This window comes from Pseudorasbora parva, chromosome 24 (assembly GCF_024679245.1).
Source record: "Pseudorasbora parva isolate DD20220531a chromosome 24, ASM2467924v1, whole genome shotgun sequence".
Taxonomy (NCBI): domain Eukaryota; kingdom Metazoa; phylum Chordata; class Actinopteri; order Cypriniformes; family Gobionidae; genus Pseudorasbora; species Pseudorasbora parva.
Genome location: NC_090195.1, coordinates 25,111,122 through 25,138,145, shown reverse-complemented (window position 1 = coordinate 25,138,145; position 27,024 = coordinate 25,111,122). Strand labels below are relative to the sequence as shown.

Here is a 27,024-nt window from a genome sequence, read left to right as displayed (position 1 = left end):
ACAAGAACTAACTTCTGATAAAGCCTGAAGTAAGTGATCACGGACACGCCGGGAGTATGGCAGAGCGACGCAGCGTCTCGTTCCCTCAGGGAACTAGGGTTACATACGTAACCGAGACGTTCCCTTTCGGGGAACTCGAGCTGCGTCGAAACGCTGTGAGAGTGCTTATACCCACATCGCCATAGGACCAAGTGTCTCGTATATGTGAAGCCGAAGCGCACACGGTTACGAGAGAACCTGCGCCCCTACAGTAGATGCCAGGTCTAGTTCGTAGAACCTGACAAAGGTTAGCGGAGACGACCAGCCGGCCGCATTGCAAATATCATGGAGGGAAGCCCCCGACAAAAGTGCTTTAGAAGCAGCCATACCCCTGGTAGAATGCGCCCGGACAGCCAGTGGAGATGGCTGCCAGGCTGCCTCATAAGCGAGTGAGATGGCCTCGACCACCCACTTGCTCATTCTCTGCTTAGATACTGGAGCCCCCTTCTTAGGGGCTCCGAAACAGACGAACAGCTGATCAGTCTTTCTCCACAGGGCAGCTCTGTGGACATATGTATCTAACGCCCTAACAGGGCACAGCAGATTCAATCTTTCCTGGTCTGACGTCAAAAAAGGAGGAGGACAAAAGGCTTGGAGAGTGATGGGGCCCCGTGGGCTCGTAGGAACCTTGGGGACATAACCCGGCCTGGGATGTAGAAAAGCTTTTACCATCCCCGGCGCAAACTCTAGGCATGAGGGCCTTACAGACAGGGACTGAATATCTCCTATTCTTTTGAGAGATGAGATGGCCAAAAGGAAGATAGTTTTGAGGGTGAGGAACTTGTCCGAAACCTCCTCTAAGGGTTCAAACGGAGGCTTGGACAAGCCCCGCAAGACAATGGCCAAGTCCCATGCTGGGACCCTAGAGTGCATAACCGGCCTCAACCTTAAAGTGCCACGGAGGAAACGTGTAATCAACGGGTGTCTTCCCAAAGAAACTCCACCCAAAGGGACATGGAAGGCACCCAAGGCCGCCACGTACACCTTTATTGTGGAGGGGGTCAACCCTGCCGAGAACCTTGCCTGCAGAAACTCCAGCACTGTACCAACCGGGCAGTTAACTGGGTCCCACTGGCGTTCTCTGCACCATGCTGAGAAAAGTCTCCATTTCAGAGCGTACAGCTTCCTCGTGGACGGAGCTCTGGAGTGAAGGATGGTCTCAACAACCTCGGCTGAGAGACCTTCCTCTATGAGCCTAGCCCCCTCAGAGGCCAGGCCCACAGTTTCCACATCTCCGGGCGTGGGTGCAGGAATCTCCCGCCCGCCTGAGAGAGTAGATCCCTCCTGGTCGGAATCTCCATTGGAGAGCCTTCCAGGAGAGATATCAGGTCCGAAAACCACACTCTGGTCGGCCAGTACGGAGCCACTAGAAGTACTTTGGCCCTGTCCTGGCGTACCCTCTCCAGAACTCCTGAAAGCAAGACAATCGGGGGCAAGGCGTACAGGGGTAGCCTCGACCACTCCTGTACCATGGCATCCAACCCCAGCGTGGCTGGATGGGACAGAGAAAACCGCTGCGGGCAGTGGGAATTCTCCGCCGAAGCAAATAGGTCTATTTCTGCCTTCCCATAAACCTTCCATAGGAGCTCCACCACCTCTGGGTGGAGTCTCCATTCCCCGGGCCTCGGCCCCTGCCTCGACAGGCTGTCTGCTTCCTGATTCAGGACCCCCGGGATATATACTGCCCTGATTGACAGCAATTTCCCTTGGGCCCACAGGAGGATCTGATGCGCCAATTTGTCCAGCGGACGGGACCTCAGACCCCCCTGATGATTTATGTAGGCGATCACCGATGTGTTGTCTGTCCTGACTAACACATGGTGGCCCCTGAGGTCGGGCAGGAACTGTTTCAATGGCAGAAACACTGCGAGCATCTCTAGCCGATTTATGTGCCAGTGCCGCTGATGTTCCTGCCACAGACCCTGGGATGAGCGACCACTCATGGTCACCCCCCAGCCCCTGAGAGTGGCATCTGTCGTTAGCATTACGCGACGAACATGAGCCCCTAACACGGGACCCTGAGATAAAAACCCCGGGTTTTTCCACATGACCAGAGCACGTAGGCATCGCCGCCTGACTTTGATCGTGCGGAGCGGATTTCCCCTCGGGGAGAATCCCTTTGTTTTGAGCCACCACTGCAGTGGCCTCATATACAGTAGGCCAAAAGGTATAACATTGGACGCTGCTGGCATGAGACCTAACAGTTTCTGGAACTGTTTCACAGTGACTGCCCGGCCTAGCTTCTGTTCTTTGACTGTAGCCAGGATCGATGCTATGCGTGTTGGCGATAATTGCGCCCGCATGATTACCGAATCCCAGTTCACACCTAGAAAAGTGGTTCTCTGAGCCGGAGAAAGCACACTCTTCTTGGCGTTCAGCCTCAACCCCAGCTTCGACATGTGCGCGAGAACAGCATCTCGATGCTGAACCGCCATCTGTTCTTTGTTCGCTAGAATCAGCCAGTCGTCGATATAATTCAGTATGCGGATGCCCTGCAGATGCAATGGCGCCAGAGCTGCATCCACACACTTGGTGAATGTGCGGGGTGACAGAGCTAGACCGAAAGGAAGTACTCGATATTGGTATGCCTCTCCCCTGAAGGCAAACCTCAGGAACTTCCTGTGATATGGAAGGATGGAGACATGAAAATATGCATCTTTGAGGTCTATGGTGACAAACCAATCCTACGACTTGACCTGCGATACAATCTGTCTGAGTGTAAGCATCTTGAACTTGAGCTTGGCCACTGAGCGATTTAATAGACGCAGATCTAATATCGGGCGTAAGCCCCCATCCTTCTTTGGCACGATGAAGTAACGGCTGTAAAACCCAGACTCCCTGCCGGGAGGAGGAACCCTCTCTATAGCCCCCTTTCGCAGGAGTGTCTCTACTTCCTGTGCCATCACCAGAGCCTGCTTCGGGCCCACCTATGTAGGTAGGACACCGCTGAAAGGAGGTGGCCGCCTTTTGAATTGAATGGCGTACCCCCTTTCGATTATCTGCAGGACCCAACGAGATATATTTGACAGATGTTTCCATTCATCTAGAAAATCTACTAAGGGAACCAGCCTCTCGAGGCTGGCCTCTGGTGTACTTTGAACAGCAAGCACAGCGCCCTGAAGCGGCGGACCGGCAGGGAACAACTGACTTGACTGCTCGGGAGCCCCCCGAGGGGGGCGCGGACCACCCTCGGGTGGCCCGCGGAGACCGACTGCGCCCCGGCGTTGCGGCGGGGTTGGCAGAGCGGCCCCCAGAGGGTGCCGCAGGGAAACGGGTACCGTTAGCAGGGGTAAACACCGTTTCCCTACGGGGGGAACCACCCTCAGTGTCCTGACGCTTCTGGCGTCAGGAACGCTTCGACGAGGCCTTCTTGGCGATCAGGACTGTCCTCAGATCAGCCCTGCCCCTCGAAGGCCTCGCCTGAGAGCGCCGCCCCTCGTCCCCGCGCTGAGGGGGAGTTCGGGTGGCGACGCTCTGCTTCTGTTGCGCCCTGTGAGCGGAGCTCGTACTCGGCTTGGGCTGCTTGATGTCAGCAGCAGCCCCAGGGACCTGGACCCGGAGAGGGAGAAACTGCTTTAGCGCCGCAGCTTGCTTCTTTGACTCCTGGAACCTCTCGGTGACAGTGTGTACTGCGTCACCAAAGAGGCCGCCAGGAGACAGCGGTGCGTCAAGCAGGAAGCTTTTCTCCCTCTCCTTGATTTTGGTGGGGTTGAGCCACAGATGCCTCTCCGTAGCCACCAAGGCTGCCATAGAGCAGCCCACACATCTGGCCGTCTCCTTGTGGCCTGGGGAGCAAGATCTGCTGACGTTCTGAGCTGATTGATAATATCACCCCCCACCTCCTCACGTCCATCAAGATCCCTGAGCAGGTCAGCCTGATATGCCTGCATTATTGCCATAGTGTGCAGGCATGCAGCAGCCTGACCTGCCGCCGAGTACACTTTGCCCACCAATGCCGACGTTGTTTTCAATGGTTTGGTGGGCCTTCAAGTCGGGGCCTTCAGGGACGATGCCGAGGAAGCTCGGCATCGGCCGAGGCCGAGGAAGTTAATAAGACCAAGCTCGGCCGAGGAAATTAATAAGACTTTTACATAATGCTCAAAGATGCATGTGGGCCACATAAGGGCCATTAGATTTTCACAAAACTCAGCCATACTAAAATTCCATATAAGGGCCACATCAAATTTTATTGTTTGGCTCACGCTTTGTGGAGTTATGGCACTGCTTTGGCTGAGCTGTGGTAAAGAAGAAATGGGCCAGATCTGGGCCGGCAAACACAATCTAATCTGGGCAACATCTAAGATGTTTATCTGGGCCAGATCTGGGCCAAAGGAAATTTGCTGACTGGGTCTCATTCCCTATTCAGAGAACATAAACCTTGCTGTAGATTTCTGGGTAAATAACTGTAAAATCGCCAGTATTTAGCTTTAACATCATTGGAAGGTATTTTACTGTAATTGGTTAGGTTTTGCTGCACAAATAATAAACTACAGTACATTACTTTCAGCGCCCATGAAGGGAAGTAACATTTACTGGTAAGTTACTGGTCTACATTCCCATGATGCATGAGGTCACTGTTTTTTTTTTTCAAACTGTTTACATCTTCAGTCAGAAAACAAGGATTAATGCATTAACACACATACGCATGCCAGCATGCATGCATGTGAGCATACAAATACATACATAAGGGCTGGATGTTTGAGCCTAAACGAGCAGGTGTCACCCATTTGGAGGGCTACGTGCTGTGTTGAGAACTCCATGTTCCCTTTCGGGGAACTCGAGCTGCGTCGAAACGCTGTGAGAACGCCTCTGCGTTAATGCGTCGTGAAGCGCCTGTAGAACCATTCCATCGGAAAAAAGATCGATCGTCGCCGACGTGATGACGTCGCCGACGTGATGACGTCATCAACCGGAGACTATAAAAGGTCCGCGAACACAAACAGGAACTAGCTTCTGTGCCTTCAGTAAGCGATCTGTGTGAACCTGTCTGTCTATTTGGTGTTTTTGTCTGTCTATTATCAGAGATTTTCCACCCTTTTGTTAAATATTTCATATATTAACAGAAAAAAGAGAAAATAAAATAGATAGAAATGGCGAGTGAAAGCAGCAATTTCAGAAAGTGTGTTCCTCCCTGCCCACGCTACATCACGGGCGGGGACACACATCTTCTCTGTGTTGCATGCTTGGGAGCGCAGCATGCCCAGGCAGCCCTCGAGGGGGCTGCTTGCGAGCACTGTGAGCGTATGCCACTGAGAACGCTGCGCTCCCGCCGGGCACTCTTCGAGGAGGGTGCCTCGGCTCGTGTTCCCCGCGGCTCTGGTCCCGCTGCTGCCGAGGCAGAGCGGAGGCTGCAGTCGTGGGGTTCACAATGGGATGTTGCAGAGGGGTTTGAGACGGGCACTGCCTTATCTCTGCCCTCACCTGCTCCATCCAGCGGTTCTTCTCGGGGCTTGGAAGCACGCATGGCGGTTTCTTCCCCCCCGAGAGAGCCGCCGGTGCTCCAACTATCCAGCTCCGAGGAGGTGGACGTTGAGAGCATCGCGACTGAAGATTCGCCACTTCAGTCCCCTGCGAGAGAAAAAAAAAAAAAAAGTGGACTTTACAGAGGGGTTTGAGACGGGCCCAGCCTTATCTCAGCCCTCACCTGTATCGTCCAGTGTCTCGTCTCGGGGTTTGGAAGCCCGCTCTGCGGTCTCTTCCTCCCTGGGCGGGGCACCGGTGCTCCAACTATCCAGCTCTGAGGAGGTGGACGTTGAGAGCATCGCGACTGAAGACTCGCCACTTCAGTCACCCGCTAGTGAGTTGAGGTTCTCACGAGAGCTGTGGCCAGGTTAAATATAAAAATAAGAAATGACTGGCTGGCTGAAATATCTGAATCCCATCGAAATCAGAGAGAACGAAATTAGATGAGCGATTCCTGCCCTCTCGTGCAAAGCATCAACGTCCTGCCATTCTTCCCTGACCTGCACACCGAGGTGTCTAGGTCATGGAGGAAACAAGCGGTATCATATAGAGTGTTCAGCCCACATACATCTGCATATAGTAATATATTTGGGCTGAGACACTATGGTTATGGGGCGATGCCGAAGATCGAAGAGACGCTTGCGAGCTATCTCTCGCCTTCAGCTGCATCGTCCCTGGCATTTCCCCTCCGAAGCAAATCGGTGCTTACCTCAGCACACGGTACCCGTCTTCCTTCGGAGCCCACAGGGGGCCGCGCTGCTAACCCCGCCGCAATGTCAGGGCGCAGAGGGTCTCCGCGGGCCACCTGAGGGTGGTCCGCCCCCTCCTCGGAGGGCATGCGAGCAGTCAGGTCAGGTGTTCCCTGCCGGTTCGCCGTTTCAGGGCACTGCACTCGCTGCTCAAATTACACCAGAGGCCAGCCTCGAGAGGCTGGTTCCCTTAGTTTCCCCTCCGTGGGAAGACGGTGCTTACCTCAGCATACGGTACCCGTCTTCCTTCGGTACCCTCAAGGGGCCGCGCTGCCAACCCCGCCGCAATGTCGGGGCGCAGAGGGTCTCCGCGGGCCACCTGAGGGTGGACGCCCCCTCCTCGGAGGGCAGGGGAAACAAAAGGACGCTGAGGGTAGTCCCCTCCGAAGGGAAACGGTGTTTACCTCTGCCTACGGTACCCGTTGTCCTGCAGCGCCCTCTGGGGGCCGCGCTGCCAACCCCGCCGCAATGCCGGGGCGCAGACGGTCCCCGCGGGCCACTCGAGGGTGGTCCGCTCCCCCTTCGGGGGGCTCCCGAGCAGTCAAGTCAGTCGTTCCCTGCCAGTCCGCCGCTTCAGGGCACTGTGCTTGTTGCTCAAAATACACCAGAGGCCAGCCTCGAGAGGCTGGTTCCCTTAGTAGATTTTCTAGACGAGTGGAAACGTCTATCGAATATATCTCAGTGGGTCCTGCAGATAATAGAAAAGGGGTACGCCATTCAGTTCAGAAGTCGGCCACCTCCTTTCTGCGGTGTCCTACCTACAGAGGTGGGCCCGGAGCAGGCTCTGGTAATGGCACAGGAAGTAGAGACACTCCTGCAAAAAGGGGCTATAGAGAGGGTTCCCCCTCCCAGCAGGGAGTCTGGCTTTTATAGCCGTTACTTCATCGTGCCGAAGAAGGATGGGGGCTTACGCCCGATATTAGATCTGCGGCTATTGAATCGCTCGGTGGCCAAGCTCAAATTCAAGATGCTTACACTCAGACAGATTGTAGCGCAGGTCAAATCGGAGGATTGGTTTGTCACCATAGACCTCAAAGATGCGTATTTTCATGTCTCCATCCTTCCACATCACAGGAAGTTCCTGAGGTTTGCCTTCGGGGGAGAGGCATACCAATATCGTGTACTTCCCTTCGGTCTAGCACTGTCACCCCGCACGTTCACCAAGTGTGTGGATGCAGCTCTGGCGCCGCTGCGTCTACAGGGCATCCGCATACTGAACTATATCGACGATTGGCTGATTCTAGCGAATACAGAGCAGATGGCGGTTCAGCATCGAGATGCTGTTCTCGCCCATATGTCGAAGCTGGGGTTGAGGCTGAACGCCAAGAAGAGTGTGCTTTCTCCGGCTCAGAGAACCACTTTTCTAGGTGTGAACTGGGACTCGGTAATTATGCGGGCGCAATTATCGCCAACACGCATAGCATCGATCCTGGCAGCCGCCAAAGAACAGAAGCTAGGCCGAGCCGTCACTGTGAAACGGTTCCAGAAACTGTTAGGTCTCATGGCAGCAGCGTCCAACGTGATATCTTTTGGCCTACTGTACATGAGGCCACTGCAGTGGTGGCTCAAAACAAAAGGGTTCTCCCCGAGGGGAAATCCGCTCCGCACGATCAAAGTCACGCGGCGATGCCTACGTGCTCTGGTCATGTGGAAAAACCCGCTCAGGGTCCCGTGTTGGGGGCTCATGTTCGTCGCGTAACGCTAACGACAGATGCCTCTCTCACGGGCTGGGGGGGCGACCATGAGTGGTCGCTCATCCCAGGGTCTATGGCAGGAACATCAGCGGCACTGGCACATAAATCGGCTAGAGATGCTCGCAGTGTTTCTTGCATTGAAACAGTTCCTGCCCGACCTCAAGGGGCCACCATGTGCAGACAACACATCGGTGGTCGTCTATATAAATCACCAGGGGGGTCTGAGGTCCCGTCCGTTGGACAATTGGCACATCGGATCCTCCTGTGGGCCCAAGGGAAATTGCTGTCAGTCAGAGCAGTATATATCCCGGGGGTCCTGAATCAGGAAGCAGACAGCCTGTCTGGGGCAGGGGCCGAGGCCCGGGGAATGGAGACTCCACCCAGAAGTGGTGGAGCTCCTATGGAAGGTATATGGGAGCTATTTGCTTCGGCGGAGAGTTCTCACTGCCCGCAGTGGTTTCTCTGACCCATCCAGCCCCGCTGGGGTGGATGCCATGGTACAGGGGTGGCCGAGGCTACCTCTGTACGCCTTCCCCCCGATTGTCTTGCTTCCAGGAGTTCTGGAGAGGGTACGCCGGGACGGGGCCCAGGTACTCCTAGTGGCTCCGTACTGGCCGACCCGAGTATGGTTTTCGGACCTGATATCTTTCCTGGAAGGCTCTCCGATGGAGATTCCGACCAGGAGGGATCTACTCTCTCAGGCGGGCGGGAGATTCCTGCACCCACGCCCAGAGATGTGGAAACTGTGGGCCTGGCCTCTGAGGGGGCTAGGCTCATAGAGGAAGGTCTCTCGGCCGAGGTCGTAGAGACCATCCGTCACTCCAGAGCTCCGTCCACGAGGAAACTGTACGCTCTGAAAGGGAAACTTTTCTCAGCATGGTGCAGAGAACGCCAGTGGGACCCAGTTAACTGCCCGGTTGGTACAGTGCTGGAGTTTCTGCAGGCAAGGTTCTCGGCAGGGTTGACCCCCTCCACAATAGAGGCGTACGTGGCGGCCTTGGGTGCCGTCCACGTCCCTTTGGGTGGAGTGTCTTGGGAAGACACCCTCTGATTACACGTTTCCTCCGTGGCACTTTAAGGTTGAGGCCTGTTATGCACTCATGTCTAGAGTTTGCGCCGGGGTTTTCTCATCCCAGGCCGGGTTATGTCCCCAAGGTTCCTACGAGCCCACGGGGCCCCATTACTCTTCAAGCATTCTGTCCTCCTCCTTTCACGACGTCAGACCAGGAAGATTAATCTGCTGTGCCCTGTTAGAGCACTAGATACTATGTCCACAGAGCTGCCCTGTGGAGAAAAACTGATCAGCTGTTTGTCTGTTTCGGGCCCCCTAAGAAGGGGCCCCAGTATCTAAGCAGAGGATGAGCAAGTGAGTGGTCGAGGCCATCTCACTTGCTTATGAGGCGGCCGGGCAGCAGTCTCCACTGGCTGTCCGGACGCATTCAACCAGGGGTATGGCTGCTTCTTAAGCACTTTTGTCGGGGGCGTCCCTCCACGATATTTGTAAACGCGGCCGGATGGTCGTCTCCTTTAACTTTCGTCAGGTTCTATGAACTAGACCTGGCATCTACAGTTGGGGCACAGGTACTCTCGTAACCGTGTGCGCTTCGGCTTCACACATACGAGACACTTGGTCCTATGGCGATGTGGGTATAAGCGTTCTCACAGCGTTTCGACGCAGCTCGAGTTCCCCGAAAGGGAACGTCTCAGGTTACGTATGTAACCCTGGTTCCCTGAGGGAACGAGACGCTGCGTCACTCTGCCATACTCCCGGCGTGTCCGTGATCACTTACTTCAGGCTTTATCAGAAGCTAGTTCCTGTTTGTGTTCGCGGACCTTTTATAGTCTCCGGTTGATGACGTCATCACGTCGGCGACGTCATCACGTCGGCGACGATCAATCTTTTTTCCGATGGAATGGTTCTACAGGCGCTTCACGACGCATTAACGCAGAGGCGTTCTCACAGCGTTTCGACGCAGCATCTCGTTCCCTCAGGGAACCAGGGTTACATACGTAACCTGAGACGTTTTCAGACGGAAAATGAATCGCACAGCTACAAGTAAGTAAACAATTCAAATATTTGGGTTTTTAAAATACATAATGTAAAGTTAGATGGTTTGCATGGTTTGAAATAGCTTCCTGATTTAGCAAGTTTTTTTAGCCTCTCCTCACAACTTCTCACTAAGTAATATCGCTTTGTGTAGACATTTTTTTCCTGGAGTAACTGCATTTATCAGCAATTGAACTCTTGCTGATAAACAACTTGTTTTATCATTGTCTCGTTTCCTCTCAGGGAACAAGGGTTATAGTCATAACCCGAGACGTTTCCTTTATCGAGGGAACTCGCACTGCGTTGTCGAGCGACGACACTCTGGGAACGAACCACCCACTATGCCACACCGTGATCACGTTCGTCCCAGTGTGAAGATGGGGGACCAGGCACACTTAGGACGCGAACACTCAGCTGCCATGCGTCGCTGGGAGTTGCAGACTGTTGAAACTTCTGACTTCCTACAATGGGGAGACCTCTCCAATAAATTCTTAGAGCTCTGACTAGCAGAGCAGATGAAGTCTTCCCTCTTCCGCCGTCATGTGAGGTGGAGGATGTAAGGCCTGAAGAACCATTGACCGTGCCACATTAGATGGCACCTTGGGCACCTAGCCCAATTTCTTTCCTAGGATGTAAGATGGCTCACTCTGCCAGGGGGAAACTCCAGGCAGGTTGGCGTGATAGCCAAGGCCTTGAGATCCCCCCCCCCCCCCCATCTCCTCAGAGAGGGGACAGCCAGGAGAAAAGCCACCTTGAGAGTCAGGTTCCTTGCCTCGGCCAACTCCAGCGGATCAAAGGGGGCCTCAGCCAGCCCTTCGAGCACCACTGCCAGGTCCCAATTCCTCAAAATTAAATGCAGCCATAATCACCAGACGATACTGTTTAAATATGTATTTAACCGAATCGTCATCTACACGCTGCCTCAGCAAACGTGGATTTGATTGGTTTACAACATATTTGGGTTTCATTTGCGAGCTCACTGATCTCCGCCGCCCTGCCTCAACAGACGCGGGACAGAACGCGGGGCTCGCGAGCCTGCCAGCTTCACAAAATATAATATATATTTTTGGGACAAACAACACCAAATAGACAAACAATTCAAACACAGAGCGCTTCGCTGAAGAGCAAAAAGCTAGTGTGTGTGTGTGTCAGCGTCGCTTTGTATCTTCCGATTATGCCGTCATCTACTACGTCATGACGCAGCACCAATCACAGTTGGATAGATTTCATTCATGCTTCAGTAGTCACTCAACGACGCAGTGCGAGTTCTCTCGATAAAGGGAACTGTTATCTGTTAAGAAAGATTCAAAACATAAATCCACATATACATACATTTTTGTAGTGGCTCACTGAATTTGAGCGGAAAACATACAACTAACTGAAAGCATTTTTGTTAATGTTTTACTTGTACGGATATAAGAAGTAATTTAATTTGTGTTAATATAAATAACCTGAGTGTCATTAGTGGCTGAGATGTATATTTGGGTGTTGCATCCAAGTTAATTTTTATTTGGATGGAGGCAGGATTTGACATGTCTTGAAAATATTTGTGTGTTTTCATATTATGTTTGTTGATATTATTGTTATGAAGGAGCAAATTATTATTATTGTTATTATTTTTTCATTAGTTTTTTGTAATTCTGTTATGTTGGCAAGAAATAAACATCTAAGTAATAAAGTCAATTTGTGTAAAGATTTAAATGTTCTTTATATTTTTTATTGAAGTAAAATGACAGAATGCTTCATAAGTTTAAGAGTACCACAATGAGTACTGAATTATAAATTATTTTAATGTAAATGCAGTACAATAATTAACTGAAACCACTGCTGCCAGTTATCAACTGTAATGCCTGATTTACGGTATAAAACTGGCAACACTGTTGCTTGTTAGTCACTGTAACAGATTCCTTACAGTAACTAGCTGGCAACAATAAGCTAGCAAACCTGGTAAGGTTTAACAGTGTGCAAGTGAACTGCGGGGGCTTTGGGGGGCGATTTCAGATTCAGCCAGACTTTATCATCATTTTGGCCAAAAAAGGGACGTTTCAAAGACAGATAAAAGAACAGGCAAACTCAATACTGCAGGAATTCAAATTTGAGCATTTTGTCCCGCTCCGCGGGCACTTCCTGTCCATTTCCAATAATGTTATCTCGCGTGGCACAGACGGTTAAGGAGGCATCAATAAAATAAAATAAAATTTAAAAAAAAATTATATATATATATATATATATATATATATATATATATATATATATATATATATATATATATATATATATATATATATTTCATACACATACTCCCAAGATCCAAACTGAACACATTTCTATACGACAAACGAGTAATGTTAACTTAAGTTAAATACAACATATTGTATACATAGAACAGAAAGGCTATATCGGTATTCCTAGATATGAGGCAGGAAGAAAGCGTGTAAGCAAGCTAGACGAGAGATTCCTGCCTTCTCGTGCTTCAGAACCTCAGCGGCGGGGCCTGCCGTTCTTCCATGATTTGCACACTGAGGTGGCAAGATCATGGAAGAGACCGGCTTCTTATCGTGTTTTCAGCCCGCAGACTTCGGTCTATTGTAACATCGCCGGGCTGAAACAGTACGGTTATGGGGCGATGCCGAAGGTCGAAGAGACGCTCGCGAGCCATCTCTCGCCTTCCTCGGCATCGTCCCTCAAGGCCCTGACTTTTCCCACCAGACCTCTTAAGACAACGTCGGCGCTGGTGGGCAAAGCGTACTCAGCAGCGGGTCAGGCGGCTGCATGCCTACACACGATGGCAATCGTGCAGGCATATCAGGCTGACCTGCTGAGGGATCTGGACAGTAGTGATGTCGTGGGGGGTGATATCGTAGCAGAGTTGCGTTCGTCCGCTGATTTAGCTCTCCGGGCCACTAAGGAGACCTTGCTGGCCACGGAGAGGCATCTCTGGCTAAACCCCACTGATATCAAGTAGAGGGAGAAAGCCTTTCTGCTTGATGCGGGGCGGCAGTGGCTCAGTGGTTCATGTAGATTGTCTACAAACCAGAAGGTTGGTGGTTCGATCCCCGGTTCCATCTGACCAAGTGTCGAGGTGTCCTTGAGCAAGACACCTAACCCCAGCTGCTCCCGACGAGCTGGATGGCGCCTTACATGGCTGACATCGCCGTCGGTGTATGAATGGGTGAATGTGAGGCGATATGTAAAGCGCTTTGGATGGCCATAGGGTCTGTTGAAAGCGCTATATAAATGCAGTCCATTTACCATTTACCATGATGCGCCGCTTTCTCCTGGAGGCCTCTTCGGTGACGCAGTTCACACTTTCACCGAGAGGTTCCAGGAGTCGAAGAAGCAAGCTGCGGCACTCAAGCAGTTCCTCCCTCTCCGTGTCCAGGTCCCCTGACATCAAGCAGCCCAAGCCGAGTACGAGCGCCTCGCACAGGGCAAAACAAAAGCAGAGCGTCGCCACCCGAACTCCCCCTCAGCGCGGGGACGAGGGGCGGCGCTCTCAGACGAGGCCTTTGAGGGGCAGGGCTGATCTGAGGAAAGTCCTGATCGCCAAGAAGGCCTCGTCTAAGCGTTCCTGACGCCAGAAGCGTCAGGACGCTGAGGGTGGTTCCCCCCGTAGGGAAACGGTGTTTACCCCTGCTAACGGTACCCGTTTCCCTGCGGCACCTTCTGGGGGCCGCGCTGCCAACCCCGCCGCAATGCCGGGGCGCAGTCGGTCTCCGAGGGCCACCCGAGGGTGGTCCAGCAGTCAAGTCAGTCGTTCCCTGCCGGTCCGCCGCTTCATGGCACTGTGCTTGTTGCTCAAAATACACCAGAGGCCAGCCTCGAGAGGCTGGTTCCCTTATAGTAGATTTTCTAGACGAGTGGAAACGTCTATCGAACATATCTCGTTGGGTCCTGCAGATTATCGAAAGGGGGTACGCCATTCAATTCAAAAGGTGGCCACCTCCTTTCAGCGGTGTCCTACCTACAGAGGTGGGCCCAGAGCAGGCTCTGGTAATGGCACAAGAAGTAGAGGCACTCCTGCAAAAGGGGGCTATAGAAAGGGTTCCTCCTCCCGGCAGGGAGTCTGGGTTTTACAGCCGTTACTTCATTGTGCCGAAGAAGGATGGGGCTTACGCCCGATATTAGTTCTGCGTCTATTAAATCGCTCAGTGGCCAAGCTCAAGTTCAAGATGCTCACACTCAGACAGATTGTGTCGCAGATCAAACTGGAGGATTGGTTTGTCACCATAGACCTCAAAGATGCGTATTTTCATGTCTCCATCCTTCCACATCACAGGAAGTTTCTGAGGTTTGACTTCGGGGGAGAGGCATACCAATATCGAGTACTTCCTTTCGGTCTAGCTCTGTCACCCCGCACGTTCACCAAGTGTGTGAATGCAGCTCTGGCGCCGTTGCATCTGCAGGGCATCCGCATACTGAATTATATCGACGACTGGCTGATTCTAGCGAATACAGAACAGATGGCGGTTCAGCATCGAGATGCTGTTCTCGCGCACATGTCGAAGTTGGGGTTGAGGCTGAACGCCAAGAAGAGTGTGCTTTCTTCGGCTCAGAGAACCACTTTTCTAGGTGTGAACTGGGATTCGGTAATCATGCGGGTGCAATTATCGCCAACACGCATAGCATCGATCCTGGCAGCAGTCAAAGAACAGAAGCTAGGCCGGGCCGTCACTGTGAAACAGTTCCAGAAACTGTTAGGTCTCATGGCAGCAGCATCCAACGTAATACCTCTTGGCCTACTGTACATGAGGCCACTGCAGTGGTGGCTCAAAACAAAAGGATTCTCCCCGAGGGGAAATCCGCTCCGCACGATCAAAGTCACGCGGCGATGCCTACGTGCTCTGGTCATGTGGAAAAACCCGGGGTTTTTATCTCAGGGTCCCATGTTAGGGGCTCATGTTCGTCGCGTAACGCTAACGACAGATGCCTGTCTCACGGGCTGGGGGGCGACCATGAGTGGTCGCTCATCCCAGGGTCTATGGCAGGAACATCAGCGGCACTGGCACATAAATCGTCTAGAGATGCTCGCAGTGTTTCTTGCATTGAAACAGTTTCTGCCCGACCTCAGGGGCCACCATGTGTTAGTCAGGACAGACAACACATCAGTGGTCGCCTATATATATCATCAGGGGGGTCTGAGGTCCCGTCCACTGGACAAACTGGCACATCGGATCCTCCTGTGGGCCCAAGGGAAATTGCTGTCAATCAGGGCAGTATATATCCTGGGGGTCCTGAATCAGGAAGCAGACAGCCTGTCGAGGCAGGGGCCGAGGCCTGGGGAATGGAGACTCCACCCAGAGGTGGTGGAGCTCCTATGGAAGGTATATGGGAAGGCAGAGATAGATCTATTTGCTTCGGCGGAGAATTCTCACTGCCCGCAGTGGTTTTCTCTGTCCCATCCAGCCCTGCTGGGGTTGGATGCCATGGTACAGGAGTGGCCGAGGCTACCCCTGTATGCCTTCCCCCCGATTGTCTTGCTTTCAGGAGTTCTGGAGAGGGTACACCGGGACGGGGCCCAAGTACTTCTAGTGGCTCCGTACTGGCCGACCAGAATATGGTTTTCGGACTTGATATCTCTCCTGGAAGATTTTCCAATGGAGATTCCGACCAGGAGGGATCTACTCTCTCAGGCGGGCGGGAGATTCCTGCACCCACGCCCGGAGATGTGGAAACTATGGGCCTGGCCTCTGAGGGGGCCAGGCTCATAGAGAAAGGTCTCTCGGCCGAGGTCGTTGAGACCATCCTTCACTCCAGAGCTCCGTCCACGAGGAAGCTGTACGCTTTGAAATGGAAACTTTTCTCAGCATGGTGCAGAGAACGCCAGTTGGACCCAGTTAACTGCCCGGTTGGTACAGTGCTGGAGTTCTTGCAGGCAAGGTTCTCAGCAGGGTTGACCCCCTCCACAATAAAGGTGTACGTGGCGGCCCTGGGTGCCTTCCACGTCCCTTTGGGTGGAGTGTCTTTGGGAAGACACCCTTTGATTACACGTTTCCTCCGTGGTACCTTAAGGTTGAGGCCGGTTATGCACTCGAGGGTCCCAGCATGGGACTTGGCCATTGTCTTGCGGGGCTTGTCCGAGCCTCCATTTGAACCCTTAGAGGAGGTTTCGGACAAGTTCCTCACCCTCAAAACTATCTTTCTTTTGGCCATCTCATCTCTCAAAAGAATAGGAGATATTCAGTCCCTGTCAGTAGGGCCCTCATGCCTAGAGTTTGCACCTGGGATGGTAAAAGCTTTTCTGCATCCCAGGCCGGGTTACGTCCCCAAGGTTCCTACGAGCCCACGGGGCCCCATTACTCTCCAAGCCTTCTGTCCTCCTCCTTTCACGATGTCAGACCAGGAAAGACTAAATCTGCTGTGTCCTGTTAGGGCGTTAGATACGTATGTCCACAGAGCTGCCTTGTGGAGAAAGACCGATCAATTGTTCGTCTGTTTCGGAGCCCCTAAGAAGGGGGCTCCAGTATCTAAGCAGAGAATGAGCAAGTGGGTGGTCGAGGCCATCTCACTTGCTTATGAGGCGGCCGGGCAGCCATCTCCACTGGCTGTCCGGGCGCATTCTACCAGGGGTATGGCTGCTTCTAAAGCACTTCTGTCGGGGGCTTCCCTCCATGATATTTGTAATGTGGCCGGCTGGTCGTCTCCGCTAACTTTTGTCAGGTTCTACGAACTAGATCTGGCATCTACTGTTGGGGCGCAGGTACTCTCGTAATCGTGTGCGCTTCGGCTTCACACATACGAGACACTTGGTCCTATGGCGATGTGGGTATAAGCGTTCTCACAGCGTTTCGACGCAGCTCGAGTTCCCCGAAAGGGAACGTCTCGGTTACGTATGTAACCCTAGTTCCCTGAGGGAACGAGACGTTGCGTCGCTCTGCCATACTCCCGGCGTGCCCGTGATCACTTACTTTAGGCTTTATCAGAAGCTAGTTCCTGTTTGTTTTCATGGACGCTTTATAGCTTCCGGTCGATGACGTCATCACGCCGACGATCGATCGATTTTCCGATGGAATGGTTCTACAGGCGCTTCACGATGCATTAACTCAGAGGCGTTCTCACAGCGTTTCGACGCAGCGTCTCGTTCCCTCAGGGAACTATTATTAGGGCATGTTGTAGTCCAGATTAAAACATAAAAATGTTTCAGCTTGAAAATAAATAGCCTATTAAGTCTTTAAGTATTAAGTATTTGGTGCTGTGATGAACAACATTGAGATTACAAAAACGAAAAACTACACGCGTTTTGTTTGTTTTGTTTGCTGGTTTCCGGGGTAACTGCTGTAGTCTGCAGTTCATCAGCGCCCTCTGCTGTCACTGAGCGGCACTTCAGCAGCGTGTCTCCTTCACTCGTCCATGTGCTTCTCATTTACAATTGACTCTAAGCGTCTCCTTCACCGTTTCAGTCATGTGCAAACGCATGTTGGGCTTGTTTATATCTGAGCGCGTGTCCCTTTGACGCAAAATACAGCAGTGTTGTGCATTTATACGGTTGATGGGCAAAGTATTCTTGAGTGCATTATAAAAAAAATGATAAATTGTTAATTAATTATTATTTACGATATTTTAAAGTGCCCACAATAACAATATCGCGCATATTCATTATCGTGATAAATCGCATTATCGAAAATCGGCACATGTCTAATACGTAGGCTATACATATCTATGACTATGCGCCTATTGGCACATCCATGGCACATGCGGTCTTCATTGTCATGTCACTGACATTATCGTGACAAACACTGACACTGACATGACACCGAGTTGTGGAACATGTCGCTGTGTGTCGTGTGTTTTTTACAGTCTATGATGGTCGTGACACCCAGTGCCGTTTCTAGGCATAGGCAAACTAGGCAGTCGCCTAGGGCGCCAACAGCTGGGGGGCGCCAATGAGCCCCCGCCCCAACAAGATTTTTTAGTTATTTCATATAATTTTATTATTAATATTTCATACTTTTGCTATTTCAAGGCATTATGATTAGTTGCGATTATTGGAGTGAAGTCGCCATGGTGATAGTGGCGCTGCTGTAATGAAATGAGATCATGTAGAGGGCGGCAGGGAACGTCGTCATCCGTGGCGTTGTAACGCCTGTGTCCGAGTGAAAAATGCGGATAGCTCACTTAATGTAACTGGAGTGGATGTAAACACGGAGGCGATTAACATCACTTTATTCCCCGCTGAACTCTCATAATAATCCCAACACATGGGAGCTCAAGACTCAGTGCGCACCATTGCACATACACAAAATGCAGACTTTGTTTGCAGGGAGCGCGCGCAACGCTTAAAGGGGCCACACTATATTTCTACTCGTTACAGCGTGCTTTAGTTTCATCATCATGAAAAGGTCAAAGCCATCAGGGGCTCAGTATCGTAAAAAGAAAAAAGAGGAAATATAAAAAAAGAAAGCGAAATATACAGGTATGCTAGCCTACTTATTGGTTACTTGTAGGCTACTTGTTCTGACTCTACTAAGCTGGTCGCTCTATCATAAGGTTGAGCAAAACATTACACTGAATATTAGTACTGGACGGACCACACGCCATGCTCATTTCAGGTGCAGAACATTATAGTATAATGTTAACATAACAGTTCATTTTAATATATATTTTTTTTTTACATCAGAGATAGCTGTTTAGTGTAAATTGATCAAGTAGGCTAATACTGTCATAACCATGGGCCTCACTAGGCCCTTTTTTATGAACTTATGCATCAGCCCCCCCTAAAAAAAATATGAAACTGGCGCGATGCTTCGGCTACGGCTTCTTCCCATCTTTTAGTCTTTGTGTCACTGTGTTCTTTAATCCGCAGCGGCGCCGAGTGACATGGTTTTCAAACTATTGTTGTCTAATTTTTTGGCCTTCAGAACATCTTAAAATACACATATGTAGATCATAGAAATCAAAATTTTCTCGGGGGAGCATGCCCCCCGAACCCCCCAACATCTGTGATCTCAGTGATAATAAACCTAGCTACATTATTCGATTAATGCATGTACAATATGCCCATGAAATAAGGCAGTCATATTCACTTAATACGTTGTAGTTTAAAGTCAGTAATATTTTTTTAAACATGTTATTTGTCTCACGTCTGTATTTGATTGGCATGTACCACTGAATGTTTTGTAATAGCCTACGTCACCCATTCTAGGAAAAACACGAAATAAATCGGTCACTGTGTCTACAAATAAGGCATTAACAGCCGCGTCCGTTAGCCTACTGTAAAACTTTATTATTGCATGACATACTAACATTAGCCCTACGACATACTGACATTGCGACATCTGAGATCTAGAACCTCAACGAGCAAGCGAAACAACATAATTTCACCTCCAAGCCTAATAAACCTGAATAACTCCATGTCTAATTTCACAAAAACAATCACCAAAAACGAAATTTCCAACTGTTTTATTTTTTTAATGTTTTATTATTATTTAATTTAATGCATTAAATGTAATGTGTCTTTATAGTAGCCTATGTGGTTAAAGACGCTGGGTTTATTTCACACTAGCTAGGCTACATAATGATGATTAGTTCAAATAAAGATTGCCTTGTCACTGCAGTGTTGCCTTTCATTCATAAATTATTTAAATAAATCAATGATTCAGGTCGCCAATGTCACGTGTTTTCTGAAGCGCCAAGCTGCTGAAATCACGTGACATTGGCGACCTAAATCTTTCATCGATTCACTGATTCATTAACCGTTTGATTCTTTTTGGAGGCACATGGAGGAGAAGACAATGCTTAATAAAATCATAGTTTTTGATATTTTTGGACCAAAATGTATTTTCGATGCTTCAAGAGACTCTAATCAACCAACTTGATGTCACTGTGGTGTGGCAAGCAGCGGGGCGAGGGACCGCGAGAGCGGGCCGGTGATTAATGTCAACGATTGCCAGCTGCGTGGCACACCGGTCTTGTCTCGCGGCCATGTGATGGGAGCATAAAAGGAGGAACATGGCAGCGGAAGACGAGAGAGGACCAGGCCTGGATTTTATGTTTAGTTTTGTTTATGTGTTTGTGGGCAGTCGTCCGTGAGGGGCTGCCCACGTTTTATTTTGTGTGTGTTCGCGGGCAGTCGTCCGTGAGGGGCTGCCCGCGGTTTTACTTTCATTTTGTTTATTTATTTTGAATTAAAGTTTGTTGAAAGTTCGCCGGTTCCCGCCTCCTTCCTTCCCATCTACGAACATCGTTACACTGGTGCCGAAACCCGGGAGGAAGGAGGAACATGCTGTCGAAGAGCCCTCGCTGCTGAGGGGGATCGCGGTGCTGGAGGTCGGGCAGCGCGGATGAATGGGGACCGCGAGGGCTGCCCGAGGCGATGGTGCTGGAGCGATAAAGGTGGGACAGAGACCTCGCTGCCGTGCCCCTGGGTCGAGGTGGGGTGGCTGCCGTCCGAGAGGGAGCGGAGGAGTCGCCGCGCTTGCCGTGAGCCGGAGCCTGCTGCCATCCGCCTGAGAGGGGAGGAGCAGGGAGCGCGGGGCTCGCTGCCGGGTCCCTCGGAAGGAGGAGTCACCGCCGGCCGCCAGGGGGCGGAGGAGGATCGAGCTGCCCACCAGGCGTCCAGAGCCCCGCGCTCCCTGCTCACGGACGACTGCCCGCGGTTTTACTTTCATTTTGTTTATTTATTTTGAATTAAAGTTTGTTGAAAGTTCGCCGGTTCCCGCCTCCTTCCTTCCCATCTACGAACATCGTTACAGTCACATATGGACTACTTTGATGATGTTTTTATTAGCTTTCTAGACATGGACAGTGAAGTGGACATTGACTGCATTATGCTCTGAGACTAAAATATAAAATATCTTAAACTGTGTTCCGATGATGAACGAAGGTCTTACGGGTGTGGAACGACATTAGGGTGAGTCATTAATGACATCAATTTCATTTTTGGGTGAACTAACCCTTTAAGCTTGTAAAGGCATGAACTGAAACGCGCCCGACTGAACTCGCGTTGTGAATGTATGCCGCGAGTGTAGTCGCGATTACCCCAGCTCAGAGTCCTGCACGGGTCCATTTTTGGAGACCCGCCCCTGCCCGTACCCTCAAGGTTTAGCAGAAGATCCGACCCGTGACCCGTGAAAATATCAAAATTAAATCCGCACCCGCCCAGACCCGTTAATATTTGCCGACCCGTGCCCACGATAAATCACACGCTAAAATCATTCAAATTAAAATGCTTTATTTTTTATCTTGCACCTCTCTCAACATCAACAACATCATGAATGGGCTAAAGAAAGAGGCTAAAGTGGCTTTAAAGACTTGTTGTGAACAATTTCATATACTCCACTCACCAACTTTACTTTTACTTCATCCATTGCTACTCCTGCAACGCTCGCTCCATCTGGGCTACGAGAGGCATCAACAAAAGGTTCAATGTCGCAGTGGTGGTACGTGATGGTAAAATGGCATATCGTTGTTGCGTGTATGTGTAATGGTAATTTGGACATAGATATAGTAATAGCCTACAATATGTTCGAGGGGGAAGAAGGAGGCGGGAACCGGCAAACATTTAAAAGACTTTAACCAAACAAAACGAAACAGCCCCTCACGGACATCTGCAACGCGGACAGCCCCTCACGGACATCTGCAACGCACACACACATAATAAAACGTAAAAACACAACTCAACGTCAAATCCAGGTCTGGTGATCTCTCCAGATCTGTGCCTCCGAGCTCCCTCAGAGGACTCGAGACCGGTCGCTCGGTCGCTCGCTCTCTCGCTTGTCCACCTCCCCACAGAAATATTGCACATATTTTTAAACCGCGCTAATACCCGCCCGCACAGAGTTAATTGTCCGCCCGCATCCCCGCTCGTGAATTTTATAAATGTCACAATCCACCCGTTTTAGCCACTTTTATGCGGGTAACCGCAAATATCCGCGGGTACCCGACCCGTTGCAGGACTCCACCAGCTCTCATCACGAGAGCTCATTCAGCTCGTTTATCTGACTCCTGCAGTTAGTGCTCAGTGCTGTGATACTCGCGCGGTGACTCACTCATTATATTGAACAGACACGTTCAGTTTTTAATTGTAGTGTCTTCTCTAACTCAGTCACAGTAATCAAGTTGGTAACTTTAGGAAAGGCCTCAAAGGGCAGCAAAGCATTCTGGGAATTGTAGTCTTTCATCCCCATGAGACAAAAATACATTTTCTGTCTTTTCTCAGTATAGAAAGCACCAAATTCAAAAATAATTTCACATTTCTAGTACATTGATGACCCAGTTTAAATACAGATTCATCTTCCCAGTGCTGAAGTACCCCTTTAAACATGAATCAATGCATATCAGTGCACCCGTATTGTAAAGTGCTACCCGAAACTTTAAAGTAAGTCTGTTAAACCCAAAATAATGTTGTTGTGAGTTTTTTTTTTTTTTTTTTTTTTTTTTTTTGCCTAGCCATGGTTAGGTTAAGAAAAATATTATTGACACTGTTATAAAAAAATTGACAGAGTATTGAAACTTAATGACATTTTAATGACAAATTTAATTTGTACCAATGAAAAAGTGGTCATATACAAAATTCATGACATTATAATCATTACAGCCAACGTTCAAAATCAACCACATGACAGTTTAATGTAATGTTAACCCATAAAGCTAAGTAGTTTCTTAAGTTTGATTTTTAATCTGCTATGTCATGTTTCTTACAGGTTATGTTATCTCAAGTTGTCAGACACTGACAGGTTATGATGTATTGGTTTATGTCAAGTTTTCATAACAAAGACATCTCAAATAATGCCATCTTTGAATGGAAAATTACGTAATTTAGCAAATGTCAGTTAATAACAGACAGCTGTCATAAACATGCATAAAAACTAATGTGACATGTCATGATTATAAAGGTATCATGTCAGTCTTATACACACCCCTTCAAGTAAAGTGTTACTGTTCAAATTTTTGATTCAGACTTTTCTTTTGATCTGTGACTGCAATACTTTTGACAGAAAACTAATCCCATATAAGTGGACTAAGGCATGCCTGCCCAATGATGGTCCTCGAGGGACATTAATCACATTTGTGGAGTGGGTGCTGGTGAATTGCAGATCTCTGTTCACCATTTGCCAGTGATGAAAACATTACCAGTACCACTTCGGACCGAGAGCCTACTATTCCACTAACAACAGCTGTAGAGCCCACCTTTGACAAAGAACCTAAGGCTGTTGTAATGCCTACACCAGAGCTGATGCCTGTGCACATTATCGCCCTGGAGCCCGAGCCCAGCAGGGGCTTTTGTTCTAAATACCATTACATTTCTAGTGAGAGGAACTAAAACATTTGTTTATAAAGCTTGTAAAAAAAAATTTTTTTATTTACCAGTGTTTTACACAATTTTTTAATCTAATCAGATGTGACTGATACACCGATGTGATTTATGCGTGTGGGTGTGCAGGTACATTTGTTGTCCAAAGTCATTATTTTTTCAGCTTTTTTTATTTATTATTATTTGAATAATTTGTCACTCGATGTCATGGATCACAAGATGTTACAGGCCATAATAATATATTTTCTGTAAAAAAATTCATATATATAGCTGCAAATCATGATTACTTGTCCGAATTAGTAATTGTATTTTTTCCATCATGTATCAATGTGTAATCAAAATATTGTATTTTTCTTTTCTTTTGGTAATATTTCATTTATTTTATTGATAAACACTAGTAATAGTAATTTTCATAATTCTACACCATAAAGATTGTTTAAAAATAACTTTTATCTAATAAAAATGTGTCCATAAATCTTGCATCAATTCTGTTACTGTACCATAATACTGTACCATACTACTGTAGCATGCCAATTATTGGCATTAAGTAAAACCCACTGCCAAACTCAGAATCATCCATCAGATTGCTGGTTTGTATGGTATAAAAAACATTATTTCTATGGAATATCCCCACATTTCACAAAAACAAATGTGTGTGTGTGTGTGTGTGTGTGTGTGTGTGTGTGTGTGTGTGTGTGTGTGTGTGTGTGTGTGTGTGTGTGTGTGTGTGTGTGTGTGTGTGTGTGTGTGTGTGTGTGTGTGTTGCAGAAAATAAGGTACATTTTAAAATTGTGCTGTATTGTTAAAAAGTTTGTTTTTAAATAACATGGATTTAACAAAACTTACATTCTGAGAAGCTTGCTTCCATAGTGAGTACACAGGATGGTTCAAACAGGTTGACCATTCTGGGCAGGACTGGTAGTCAAAATCTTTGGGCAGACGGAGAGAAAAAGGACACCAATAGCTTATAAGTGATTTCCAACTAGGAACAGAAATAAAAATGTAAAAAAACAACAACAACAAAAAAACAATGATGTTTTCTGTCCATCTATTCTAATATCATAAAATCAGTAATTGTACCAGCTTTTGATTTTACCTCTGCCTCTCTCCTGCTGACCACACCAAATCAGATCATTAAACATGAATCCCACCAGTGTGTCTTCTAATGTCCAGAAGGGTCCTGTGATGGCTACATAGCTGTGCATGAAGTCTCTCGTCTTACTCCAGAAGAGCAACTTTAAAAAGATCAAAGCTTATTAGAATCAAAGCAATCAAATATGTATTTTGATATGGGTAAAACTTTAGTTTAATATACTACTTAAGACATTCTATAAGTAACCATTCTACTAATTCTAACAGTCAAATACACTAATGAAAGTTATTTGACATATAGTTGCAAATTATTGAGAGTTAGCTGACATGTACAATAGTTGCAATTTGTTTATTTATTTTTTTGTTTGGTTTTTTTGTGCAAGAATTAAAGTCTGAAATTTCTGACAAATATTTGACATACTAGTTTCTGTTTGTTTAAAAAAAAAAAAAAGTCATATTTGCACATTTATTTTTTTTGTATTTGCTACCGATCAGGCATAATCAGTATTATTCACTTCACCTGTCAGTTGTCATAATTTTATCTCTTCATCATGGCACCTGTTAGTGAATGAGATATATTAGGCAGCAAGTGAACATTTTGTCCTTAAAGTTGATGTGTGCCCATGCTGAGATTGATTCCCAATGGCTTGTCATTTGATTCCCCTTAAAGGGGTCATATAATGGTACATGCACTTTTACAAGCTGATTGTACGGAAATGTGTGTTGGCAGCACCTGTACATAACCATCCTATAATGATAAAAATCCATCTAGTGTATTTTTTTTTTCTTATATATTTTCCCCTGTCTCAATTCAAGCCGTGACAGGCCAGGGTCTCAGACTAACGTGAGAGTTGGTCGGCCCAAATTCCAGGCACGCTTCGTCAACCAAAAATGCTTGCAGGTTCCCCACCCTCTTGATCGAGGCCGGATCAATGAGGAGCATTGTCTTCATTGACAGGAACTTAAGCTCCTACGCAGAGGCTCGAAGGGAGCCATACATAGGGATGTTTGGCCACTGCGAGGTACCAAAAGTGTACCTGGATTGATCTTCAGTCCTCAACCACCCCGCCGAATAGCCCAGCCTGGGAGATGGAAGCGTTTAGGAAGCGTGTCCTATCAGACTCACACGTCTCAGCCAGGTAAGAGCCTGCGCGGTCACTTTTGTCGCATGTAGGACGAGGTCAGCGGTCGCGCGCAGCTCATGCACAAAGGCAGGGTCAGCACTGCGCTTGTGCATGTCTCTGAGCATCCTGGCCTGATAAACCTGAAGGATGGCCAAAGCATGCAGGATGGGATACTGCCAGGCACACAGATGTAGCCAAACAAGTGTTCCATAGGTATATCCACAAACCATTAATTGACTATTAAATAGTTATTTTAAAAGGAAATTAAATTTGATATGACCACTGTAGCATTACATGTTCCTGGTATTTATTAGTTTTACACCTGAATTTGCTTAAATAAATGTTTTGTATTTGCAGCACATCGCAGAAGAAAGGGGTGAAAAACACAGATAATGGAGGCAATAGAAAAGGGTCTGGACCGTCTCCTGCAAAATGAGAACACCCATGACTACGACAGGGAGTGGTTTGAATGGGAGAAAGAGATGGAGAGAAATAGAATGGAGCTGGAAAGGAAACGCCTTGATTTTGAAATTAAGAAGATGGAAGCTGATGAAAAGAGAGCAAAAGAGAACAGGGCATTAATGCTCCAGAAGTTTCAGTGCTTTAGGCCCCAGTCCCACTCTTCACCCTTTTCAGCCCCTCATTTCTACTGAAAGAATCCAAAATAATCAAAGATATTTTGATATTTTTCTTTGAACAAAGACATTTGTTTTATTGTGTTTCACCCCCCTCTCTCTTATCAGTGGGGCTGTTTGGGATTCCTAAAGACAAAGAGATGTTGAGGGCCTGTAGGCCAAATGGTGCCACACCTGTAGTACAGTGGGGGAAGTCTGGTCTGACTGGTCAGTTTGAATGTCTCAGGGTTTCAGTCACATGGTCAAGGGATGTATAAAAGAAGATTACAACTGTTGCTCGAGGTCTTCTTCCTCTGACGGTCTTTCTCTTTTTCTCTGGAGGGCTTTTTCCTCTGACGCTGTCTTTTTCTCTGGCTGTCTCTTCTAGGGCCTTCTTTGGCTCTTCTCTTTGCTCCCTCTCTTTCTATCTTTCTATCTCTCTCTATCTCTCCCTATCTCTCAGGTAACATTCTACACATGCTGGGTTCGATTAATGGTATAAGTTTTCTCATCTCATTCATCTATTTTGTAACTATTTTAAGTGTAACCATAACCGGATTTTGTCATTAAATTCTTTCAATTATAAATGATTTGCTAACTAGTTTTGGTTTGGTATTGACTTTGAAGTGCTCCCTATTGCAATACAATATAGTCACATTAAAGCAACGCTCTCCCACATATTTTGCTATTGTAACTGCGCTTATTTCCGTCGTTGGTAAGTTGCAGTGGGTGGTTATAGACAAGAAATGTACAGTTTTCTACCATCACGCTGATAACGTTTCTTTAGTCGTTCGGCAACCCTGCAGTCAGAACCACTGTAGGCGATCCACCCTTACACTACCCTTATACACCACCTCCCCAATGTCCATCAGCTGAGAGCATGGACTTTCCATCTACAGCCCCTGGCCCCCCTGCCCCAGCAGCATTTCAAATACTACAATGACCCACCA

General features: G+C 48.5%; 1 protein-coding gene across 1 annotated transcript in view; it reads right to left on the bottom strand.

The window, feature by feature from the left end:
• LOC137063706 (ADP-ribosyl cyclase/cyclic ADP-ribose hydrolase 1) overlaps positions 1 to 27,024 on the bottom strand; it is a 258,430-nt gene that overhangs the window by 187,888 nt on the left and 43,518 nt on the right. The window contains exons 3-4 of the mRNA XM_067434968.1: positions 24,341 to 24,479; positions 24,091 to 24,173 (exon numbers count right to left, since the gene is read on the bottom strand). Coding sequence (XP_067291069.1) covers positions 24,091 to 24,173; positions 24,341 to 24,479 — 222 coding nt within the window. The remainder of the gene's footprint in view (positions 1 to 24,090; positions 24,174 to 24,340; positions 24,480 to 27,024) is intronic.